General features: G+C 40.4%; 1 protein-coding gene across 1 annotated transcript; it reads left to right on the plus strand.

The window, feature by feature from the left end:
* Window positions 1-1,617: 1,617 nt before the first annotated feature.
* On the plus strand, window positions 1,618-9,870 carry tmem62 (transmembrane protein 62). The gene is made up of 14 exons (XM_014414313.3): window positions 1,618-1,798; window positions 1,956-2,160; window positions 2,462-2,573; window positions 2,710-2,847; window positions 3,270-3,315; window positions 3,703-3,844; window positions 4,066-4,190; window positions 4,493-4,615; window positions 4,714-4,869; window positions 4,971-5,130; window positions 5,395-5,593; window positions 5,792-5,887; window positions 6,121-6,239; window positions 7,057-9,870. The coding sequence occupies exons 1-14, from the start codon at window positions 1,761-1,763 to the stop codon at window positions 7,375-7,377; spliced, it is 1,980 nt and encodes a 659-aa protein (XP_014269799.1). The 5' UTR covers window positions 1,618-1,760; the 3' UTR covers window positions 7,378-9,870.
* Window positions 9,871-11,151: the final 1,281 nt, after the last annotated feature.

The following is an 11,151-nucleotide window of genomic DNA, read 5'->3' on the forward strand; positions in this document are numbered from 1 at the left end:
ACTGTAACTGAACAGCAGTTTTACTAGGTTTATTCCAATGATTACTTTGACTTACTTTCTTTTAATGTGTACTCTCATTCATTTTATTTTTGTTATTTATTCTCTCTTTTCTGTCAGGGGATCAAAGAATTCTCAGTATTTTTTAAAGCCTTTAAGCTCTTTGTCACACTATTTTTGAGAATTTAGCCCGCACAAAAGTGCTGTGGAACATCAGATAAACATCAGCCACAGCCATAAGTATCCTCCTATTTGCAGATATCTGGGTCAACATACGATTGCAGGACATTTTCTGTCCCAGCCATAATTTGAAAATAATGAATTCATAAATACTAAGGTATGCATTTGCTGTGTAAATACACCATTCCTGAGACAAAACGTAAACCTATTGTTGGTTTGAAAAACATTATTTAAAAATACAAAATGGCCTTTGAGAACCTCTGAGAAGATCTCATTTAGAAATATCAAACCATTTACTATCAGCATATTTTTTTTAAAAGGAAACCATTCACAACATATATGCATCTCAGTTACCAAAACCTATTTAGCCTGGAGGAGGAAGAGACGAAAACAGGGAGACAACCTGACAAAGAAGAAGTGACATGGTTGAGTCATGTGCTAGCACCATGGGTTGACCAAAGGTCAGTCCTCTTTGACGTATTTTGTCTTTTTCCAGTGATTTCTGAAGACTGAGTGTGTCACTCTAACTGCAAACCCATTGCCCATGTTATCAAAAGAAGACAAACTCATTTCAGAGTTTCTGTCCTTTTATTTACATAAATACATCCTTGACTTTCACAGATCATTAAATTCCACAGATAATATCTTTTTCTGATAAAACACTAATACTAGTGCTGATTTGCAACCCTGCTATCATATAACATTAACATAAGAAATGCATATTAAAAAAATACAAAATATTATTATATTAACAACGGTTTTGTGGTCCCGAGTATTTATTTGTCGCAAATATGTCATAATCTACAAATAAAAGGATATATCCATTCAGGCGAGTCATTTTTTGCAACCCTGATACTCTAACTTAAACCCAGTTGCCATGTCACGATTGATAAAATGATCAGAAATGCTTTATTACCTCAGAAGGGTTTGATCTATTGCCTTTGTAACATTCTGAATTATTATATAATGGGTGTATCTGAGCAAAGATGTGGAAAATAAATACTGAAAAATGCTTTAAAAAAATTGTATCTTTGATGCTCGAGCTGGATTTTTTTTTTTTTTACAAAATCCCGCCCCACAGAAAAAGACAGAAAAAAATATAAAGTGAAGGGTCCTTTCCTTTTTTCTATCTTTAAAATAAATGTATTCATCTATTCATCTGTCTATTTATTCATTTATTCATCTTTCAAATATCAGCCAGTTCCTGTCAAGCGTTTGCAGTTCCGTATATCAAATGGCATAGTTAAAAACTGTGCGAAAGCTTTAATTATTTCCTTTTTTAAAAATGGTTTTGGAGAATAAATGATTACAAAAACCCGAAGTTGACAATTGCTTTGGTGCTCCCGAAAGTCCTCGCGATGGCAGGTGTGTTAGCATTACCGAGCTCTGAAAAACAATGTCAGAGTGGGAGCTCTGTCTGTCATAACGCTGCCTCGTCATTGTTGGTGACGTCCCCCCTTCCACCCGGTCAGAGCTGTGTTGGTAGCTGGTAGGCAGGAAGCTAGCTGCTGGCTAACCTGCCGTGCTACCTCCTCCGCCTCCGAAGGCAGCTGAACGGAGCTGTGAATGAACCACGCACTTCAATGCATCCCGTGTGGCCGCGATGGCAGCGACAGAAACGGTCTGAGCCTTAGCTCTTAGCCATGTAGCTCAGTTGTCTGTTATATCTGTAGTTAATGTTAGTGTGATTCGTGCCCTTAGCTGTTTCCACCAGTAGCTAGCTTTTTTTCTGTCCGGGATAGACAGCGGCAGCTAGCCCCCCTTTCTCGCCACTACAGGAGGATGCTGAAGCTGTTTGGTGCACTGGTTATCCTCGGACTGGCCCTGGCGTGCATCACCTCCTGGGTGCTGGACAGCTATGACACGGCTTGGCACCCTAAACGGAGCGTTCAGCACCCGACTGTCGGTGATGAAGCTGAATCTAAGGGGAGTTCTCCACCATTTCCCGGCGAACACTTGAACAATATATTCTGGTTTGTACAGGTGGGCTATTATTCCGTCTGTAGTGATTATTTACATCTAGTGTGTATACAATACAGGCGTTTGACTTTGTGTTAGGGTTAAGCTCTGAATGATTGACAGAAAGGGGTCAGTGTCCACAGAAGTGCTCCGATGTTGGGTGAAAAGGTGTTTCAACACAGAAACAGCAACTCTGAGCCAGACTCTTGTTCTATAGCCTTTATACCACAAGAGCTGAAAATGTCACAGAGCCCCATTTAAAATATTTGCCTTTACCCCTCACCTCCATTTGTGTGTGTGTGTGTGTGTGTGTGTGTAATTCAAGGTGTCCGATATTCACATTAGTCGATTTCATGACCCAAGGCGCATCCCAGACTTTGAAAAGTTCTGCACCGACACCATAGAGGTGATCAAACCAGCTCTTGTGCTTGCAACAGGTACAGTGATCTCTAACTAGTTCCTGTTAAATTCTTTGCATTATAATATGACTGATTGGGTGTGGCTCAAGTTCGTGCATTGCCATCAGATGACAGTTTGCTTACAGAGATTTCCTCCTTTTTTCCTTTACCCCAGGGGATCTGACTGATGCTAAAACAGAGAGTAAGGTGGGATCCCTCCAGCACGAGGTGGAGTGGCAGGCGTACCACAACATCCTAAAGAGGTCACGTGTAATGGAGCGCACCAAGTGGATTGACATCCGCGGAAATCACGGTGATTAACCATGGCACTTTAAAAAAAAATTACTATGGTTTCTCAAGGCTCACTGATTCAGCTGAAACATCTTCAGTGTGCCGAGTGTACAGCTAAGATTTTCAGAAGAATCCATGGAGCATCCCACAGGAAGTGGTTCTACCCCTCCCCTTCCCTTTGTCTGTGACTGGATGTGAAACAAGACACCCTGAATTTGTAACTGTCAAAAAAAGGGAAAGCTGTTCATTGGATCTGCAGTGGCTCTGACAACTATTCTGCTGCTGATTACAGCTGCTGATGTGTTTCCCGGATGTTTATCTGTGGGTCCTTTAGTAAAGGGAGATTTTTCTTTGTTACAATACAGTACAAGAATAGTTCATCGGTCAACTCCCATACAGCTTGTACACTGCTTAATCTCACAGTTATTTCATTTTTCCTCACAGATGCTTTCAACATTATTTCACTGGACAGCACCACCAATTATTACAGGTTAGTACAAAGTACCAGTAAATGGCCAGGATAGCCCCTTACTGCATTTCACAGCAACAAGAGAAAGCTGATTGGAGTATGCTGTGGCATTTGACGCCCTTAAACCAGTATAGTTGCAGACTTGTTTTCCATTAATAGTTCAGCTATGTGAACATCCTGACGACAAAAATAGAAGCAGGACCTACACGAACACGCTGTTTCTTTTTTTTCTTTTTTTTCTTTTCATGTTTTATGTGACATTGGTGATGCTTCTGTTAGCGCTGGCTGGTCTTTAATCTTCCCGATATTCTTTAAAGATCGCATTTATTTATTTATTTTAAAAAAATCTGTTTTATGCTGTACAGTAGCTTGATGCTCATGTGTAACGTTTCTCAATTTTTATTCTAGGAAATACTCAGCCAATCAGAAAGTAGGCTCTTTCCACTACGTTCACACGACCCCCTTTGGCAACTACTCCTTTGTCTGTGTGGATGCCACCCTGACTCCAGGCCCCAAGAGGCCGTACAATTTCTTTGGTATTCTCAACCAGGTGAGTTTGTGCAACATCTCTTCATGAACAATTCTGAGATCTTTAGAAAGAGCCCAGTTCTTGAAGGACCTCTGTTAGAAAATGTGGTCCAACAAACGGTAAAGAAAACAGGAAAGAAAACGGTAAACGCACAGTGTTTTAGTTTCTGAGTAGCAATAACGAAAGTATCTGCTTAGCTGTCAGTTTTCATAAACATGAAGTTTTTTTGTCATATCTGACAGACTCAAATGGACTTGCTGGACACGTTCAGAGCTGAGAGTCTGAAAAGCAACCAGTCGATCTGGTTTGGCCATTACACCACCTCCACCATCGTCTCTCCTTCTTCAGGAGTACGAGACATGATGAGGCAAGAACAATCCCCGATTTTGAATCTTTTTTTTCTTCCTATTTTTATTTTAAGGGTGAGCTGAGGAAATGAAACCTTTTTTCCATCACGTCATGGTGCAAACATTCAGCAACCTCCTCCTTTTGGCTGCAAGCTAAAATTGTGTCTCAGTCTTAGAATGATAAAAAACAAAAGTAAGAAGCATTTTGACTGGCTGCATGTTTCAAATTCATGCTGTGGAGTAAAGTATCGTACATCTTCAACTGCCTCTGTTTGCAGACACTTAACAAGTCTAACTAAAATTTCTACGTTTTTGTGTTAAGATCTGCAGTTGCATATCTGTGCGGCCATCTGCACACTCTGGGTGGCCTCATGCCTGTGCTGCACAGCCGGCATCCCCAAGGCACTCTGGAGCTGGAGCTGGGCGACTGGATGGACAATCGCAGGTGTTTATATTCAATAGGTGTTTCTAACAGTAATTTTCTTACTTGTATTTCTGTTTCTGTCGTATTATCGCCCATATTTTTCTAACATCTTTCTACAGGTACAGAGTTCTGGCCTTTGACCATGACCTGCTGAGTTTCTCTGATCTGAGGTTTGAGCAGTGGCCTGCAGTGCTCATCACGAACCCCAAGGATGCACAATATCTGCACCCAGGGGTGGAGGCACTGGGTCGGATACGAAGGTCGACGCACATCAGGTGTTTTGTCTATGCGTTGAATTTTCTGTTTTCTTATGTTCCAGTGGAAATGAATTTCAATTTCTAATATTTAAGAATTCATTTTCTTTCCTTTTCTGAAGGATCTTGGCCTTCTCAGAGGCCCCGATCACTGCGGTGCATGTGAGTGTAGATGGGGAACCACTGGGGAAAGGTCACTCTGCTGGAGGCCCCCTTTATGTTCTGCTATGGGATCCATCTCTTTACCTCACAGGACTGCATACAATCAGAGTTAAAGTGGAGGTCGGTGCAACATTCATTTATCTTCCACTTTATTGTGTTCTGAGACTTTTGAATATTTCATGGGTCTTTTATTAGATTAAGAAGATTTGTTTTCCTTTGTTGAATTATGAATAGCTGTATTAGATTTGCTGTCTGGGAATTGTAGCTAGAAAACACCCACTGGTGGCTCGGGGTTTGTTGTACTCTCATACTTTTAAAAAAATGCTCCTACCTTTCTCTAAAAACTAAGAACTTCTTGTCTTTCTACATGTGCATGTGAGTCAGGACGCGGCAGGCCGGTCATCAGTGCGGGAGCAGCACTTTACTCTGGAGGGCGATCTGACTCCTACCTTCGGCTTCGTGCAGTCTTTCATCCTCCTCACAGATCACTACGTCCTGGGTCGTGTGGCCTTTATATTCATGATGCTGCTGAATATCGGTGTTCTCATGGCCTTCAGGTTTATGCCTATTCTCTCGGGCAGAGGTGAGCTGTCTCTGACTAACCTTCAGATAAATACACCATCATAATGTAACAGACTGTTCAGGTTCAGTCGCACTGAACTTGAGACACAGACAGGGTTCTCAATAAGGATGTCAATGTCAGCTTTTAAAATGCACACTATAAGAAGTCTTTCTGCACTGTGCGCAATCATAGATGTTTGGTATTTCATTATGTCTACAGGATTGACCTCTCAAGTGTGTATGTCACTCCGCTTGGTCAGTAAAATAGACACTTTCTACTACTCTCTGCTACTGTTCAACCTGTGCACGGCCTTAGGTGAGTTTAATGCTGTGCCTTATTCCCATTTAACTTTTTCCATCCTCTTTGTCAAAAATTTTATTTTATCTGCCATTCTACACTGTATCTGTCATGTGTAATAAACAATAGAGTTGTTTGTGATTGCCAGATTTGAAGTTTGTACAAAGCAATGTACAAATAACATCTGGTTTTTACAAGATTACCCAGTAATCTCTCCTATGTTGCTGTAATCCATTCCTCTCTTCCTTCAGGCCCGTGGTTCATAGGAGAGCTGATTGATGGCCACAGTGGGGCCTGCTTTGCCTTTGGAGTATTCATTGATGGACATTTCCTAGAGGGCAGTCTCACCTATGTGGTTGGAGTTGTTCAAGTAAGAACATTGAATTTTTTCCCTCCTTGTTTTGGACACATTAGCCTCTCTGTGATTCTGTGCATACATGTTATATGTCCAGCTGTAGACTGTTACTGAACATATTTGCTTTACATTTAAATTAATTTTGTTTTCAGCAACTCTTAGGAACTGTGAACTTCCTGCCCAGCACTGACTGTTGGATAGGAAAAACTAACAGCTTGTCAACACTGTGGCACCCTTAGAGGTGGAAAGCTTGGTCAGGACCTGTAGAAAAATAAATCAGTGACATGGAAATGAAGGGAGCATTTCAGAAGTTCCCCTAAAGTACTTAATAATAATAATAATAATGATCATGATTCCTGAAAACAAACTCTTTAGGATGGAAAAAATCACTGGTTGGGTCATATTGCCACGAACTGGATCAAAGGTCAGACATAATTGGGCAATGTCGCAAATAATGGAGTTAAAGAGAACTGAAAATTCTTTATTTAAACTGAAAGTAAATATACAGTGGCAAAATCTGGCAGAAAGTGGCAGAAAGAAAATTAAACCCAAAGTCAAGCTTAAACAAACTTGCCTGCTGGGGAGAAGAGAGAGAATGGTAGCTATAAGGTCCTTTTTAAACAATTAGTAGAGTGGCAACATATTTCCTCTAAAGACTCATCTGTTACACCCTTCATGAACCAGAAAGAGGAAGGACAAAGCATGCAGATGTGTGGGGGAATTACAACATTCCCTCTCTAAAGCTAGAAGCTATGATATAACCTGTGGGTACTGCTTCATTTATAAATGCATGTTCTGTTCGCATCAACTAAACTCCCTTCCTCTCTGCCAGCTCCTCTTCTTCAACATGCCCCTCACTTCTTATCTCTGCTGGAGCCTCCACCACCGTTGCCGTGGCAACACCTTCCGATCCCACTTCCTGCGGCCGGGCTGCCGCTGGAGGACTCTGGCTGTTCACCTATTCATGCTGCTCCTCCTCACCTGGCAGGCCCATTCCTGCTACTTCCTCCTGGAGACCTATGGCCCCATGGCCTTTTTCCTGTCTCCTGTGCGCACGTGGGCGTTAGGGCTCAGCCTGCTATTGGTCTACCGCGCCTGGACAAGCCCCGCCTCTCTCATTCGTGACACAAGCAAGAGCGTCTCTCCCTCTTGACAGTAATTGCACGGTACCGCCGCTGCTTCCCCTCAAGCCTGACTCTCAGATATATTTTGCTGTCTCTATCCACGGCGCAAGCCTCAGTTTTCCCTGCAAAGCAGCCCCTTCCTTTCTTTCTTTCCTCTATCCGAAGCCACTTCACAGTACATCACTCACTATCCTGTTTCTAGATAGTGTTGTTTACTTAATATGCATGTTGTTGTAAATCACCGGCGAGCACATTTCTGGCCATATTCATAGCAATGTGTACAGTGTAAAAAAACCAATCAAAAAATACCTTTGATACTAAAGGGTAAATTAGCCAATCTGAGCTATGTGACAGACTAGTCCAACGTATGCTGCTGTTGACAGTATACTGTATTAGAGTTGTATTCTCCTGTGGTTTAAGCTGAGTCATTTACTTGAGATTTAGCACTTTTTGGAAGTGTTGCCTTGGCCAAAATGCCACTTCACCACTGCCAAAGGATGAATAAGAAAGATTTCACCTTTCCTTTTCTTCTTTTCTCTTTAAACCCATTTTCATACGCTAACGAAGGCTGGATGTGCCAAAATGATCCTTGTGGTTACCTTCTGATAACAACTCGGTGCATAAGAAAGGATTGAACCACCTTTTGTATGCTATATCCTTTTCCTTTTACATCTTGTGAAGGTCACGCCAGTAGTGGAACCTAGACGATCGTATTCTCAAGTAAATTTTACACACAATTACAGATAATCACATGAAGGGAAGTACAAATTAATCAAGTACTGTAGCTGATGTGTGTACAAGAGGTTTATGACTGCTAGTTTTCAAGTTAAACAACTGCCAGTACTGTTCAATGTTCACATTGGAATATTCATATCAAAACTTTAACGCCAGTCTTTACCAAAACACAGAGAAGCCGCCTCCACTTTTTTCATGTTCCTTTAAACATGACTACAGAAAGCAGCTGTTTGTTTCTCAGGAATGTGAGCAATTGAACAAAAAGCTGGTCCAAGTAGTACTTCAGGACAATGTTTTTGTACTCCTAGAGTAGCTCAGTAAACTAAACCCGCATTAAACAATCCAAATGTGTGGTGGCTAAAAAACAAAAAAAACGAAATGAATGTTTTAATAGCTTTGGTGAAATGAGATGAGCCAGCGCTATGCTGTTTTTTTTTTTTTTAATTTATTCATTCTTATTCTATTGTGTGATTTTTATTTCTCCCCACTGGTGTTTTAAATCTGCACTGGAAAGTATTCTTCATTGTCAGGATGAGTGTGGTTGAAAAGATTTTAGAGCATTCCTGGTGTTTGAAGTCGATCTAACTCAGCGGTCCCCAACCCCTGGGCCTCGGACCGGTACCGGTCCGTGAGTCGTTTGGTACCGGGCCGCGAGGGTTGAGGCTCAGGTGTGAAATGTATGGTTTTCAGGGTTTTTATCGGTTTTCAGCGTTATTTTTGTTATCGTTTTTATCGTTAACTCGGTTTTCCTGGGTCTTTTCACGTGTGTTATGAATAAATCTTCTTTTTTTCTGGTACCAGTACTAGTTTTATTTTGTTGTATTTATCCGCGACACCTTAAAGGCCGGTCCGTGAAAATATTGGGGAACGCTGAACTGATCTGTGTGTGTGTGTGTGTGTGTGTGTGTGTGCGTACAAACATGTTTTCTCTATGTTGCTCAGATTGCTAATCTGTGGGAACTGTAAACTAAGTCTTTCGGTCCTTTCTACTCAACAGTAGCAGTCGCCTGGATTCTACAAGAACTCATCTGAAGTACAGAAATGTGTTGAAAGACACATTAAGTGTTTTATTTTCTTTTTTTATCCTCAGCCATACACAGCAAGAACTGTGGGGATCTGACCCTCATGGTTTAATACTAGAACAGCTGCCAGACACTAAATAAATGAAAGTATGTGCCGTCTTGATAACAGTGGTTTAATTACTTTTTCCACCCCTTTCTGCACAGACAAGTCTTCATTTGTATAGGAGAACCACCAAGTGTACAAACAGGAAACAGATGGATATTTAGAAATTATGGACTTTTGTTATTAGGGATTTCTTCTCTAATCATGCTCAGTACCTCAGTCAAGCTGTGTAATCTGTCCACAAGGAGGCAGTGTTGAATGAATATGGATGAATCATGACTGTGCTGCATTTCACTCTCACTTTAAAATTATGCATGGGAATGTTTTTTGTTTTGTTTTGTTTTTGAACAAAACATCAGAACTGTGTTTTTATTAAAAGACGGGTTTATTAGTTTAATGCCACTAAATGATTATGGTTAATAATGAGTCTGGATGTGATTGTTCTGTACTTTACACAAGAAAAACTGACAATGCCTCCACAACCATTTCAGCTCTTACAAGGAGTATATTGTAATGTGTTCAAACACTGAAGCATATGATTGAATAGATGAGGATTTTACACCTGCCACATATTTTTCTTGTGACAACTGAAATTAGAGCCGACCACTATTTTATTTTATTAATGGTTTCTAGTGCTGTGAAATAAAAATGTTCATTATAGTAAATAACTTTGTATAGATTCATTCATTTCCAAATGATGTTACACAGAAGGGAACACGGAGGCAAAACAGTGAAAAAGACAGATTTAAAAAAACATACTGTATGCAGTAATGGAAAAAAACCCTTGAGCCAACCCTTATTTATGTTTTGTGTCCAACATGTGTTTTTGTCATTTTTAAAGTGGGCTTGAGCAATAGTTCTCTAGGCTTTCTGAAGGTTTTTATAAGGTTTTATTCATTCTCAGTCCATTCCTTAGAGCTGAACACATCTTTAGACACTTTGTTACTAGCAACCTGCTGGAAGAACACAATTCATTCACAACATTCATTTATGTGAAACGCGAAAGGCCATTTTCAGAAACGGTCTTGGTGGAAGGGCTGAAAGATCCCATCCTTTAAGAAGGAAAACTGAGAAAAGGTTGATGTATGCAAATTACACAAGTACCAAAGTGAAAATCTGTGCAGTGATTGGTGTTATAAAGTAATATTTGGCATTTTTGGTTTAAATAATCATTTCGTGAGAAGGTCAGTGTCTCTACAGCCATCAGTAAAACACAGTGAAAGCCCCATCATGGTTTCAAGCTGCATTTCAACCAGTGTTGTTGGATATCTTGTTAAAATTAATGCAACTACGAACATAGAAATAAAGAGTCAGAATTTGATCCACCATGCAATACCACCTGGAAAGCATCTGATAGCAACGGCTTCATTTTTCAGCATGACACTGATCTCAAACATACTATATTGGAAACCACTTATTTCCCACTTTCCTAGCAAAATATGAAGAAATGAGGGGTGGCTTAAAACTGATGGCATCAACAAATAATGTTATTAATTTATTTTCTACTGACCAAAACTGGACAACAGATTAGAAAAATGTTACCTGGTCTGTTAAATCTCAACTTCTACTAGAACATTTGGGGGTCAGACTTTGGCCTGAACACCATGAAAGTATAGATGGTTCAGTGGTTAATGCTAGTGATGGTGGTGTAATGGTATGGAGGATATGTTCTTCATTTAGCCTACCCAAGTATAGCTACTGATCATGCCCATCCCATTATGACCTGAGTGTACCCAGTAACTTTGAGTAAAACAGAAAAAGCCCTGCTAATTTTGCTATACTAAAGCAGAGAATTTCCAGGTTTTATCCCACATCGGCACCGTTAAGAGACTATGATTTTTAAGTTAATATCATGTATCAGTACTGCAACACTGCTCTACATTTCTTTCACTGCTGCACCAATTTCCAAAAGACTAAACAAACTCTTATTAAAAACTGAAGAC

Source organism: Maylandia zebra, linkage group LG19 (genome assembly GCF_041146795.1).
Source record: "Maylandia zebra isolate NMK-2024a linkage group LG19, Mzebra_GT3a, whole genome shotgun sequence".
In the NCBI taxonomy this organism is placed as follows: domain Eukaryota; kingdom Metazoa; phylum Chordata; class Actinopteri; order Cichliformes; family Cichlidae; genus Maylandia; species Maylandia zebra.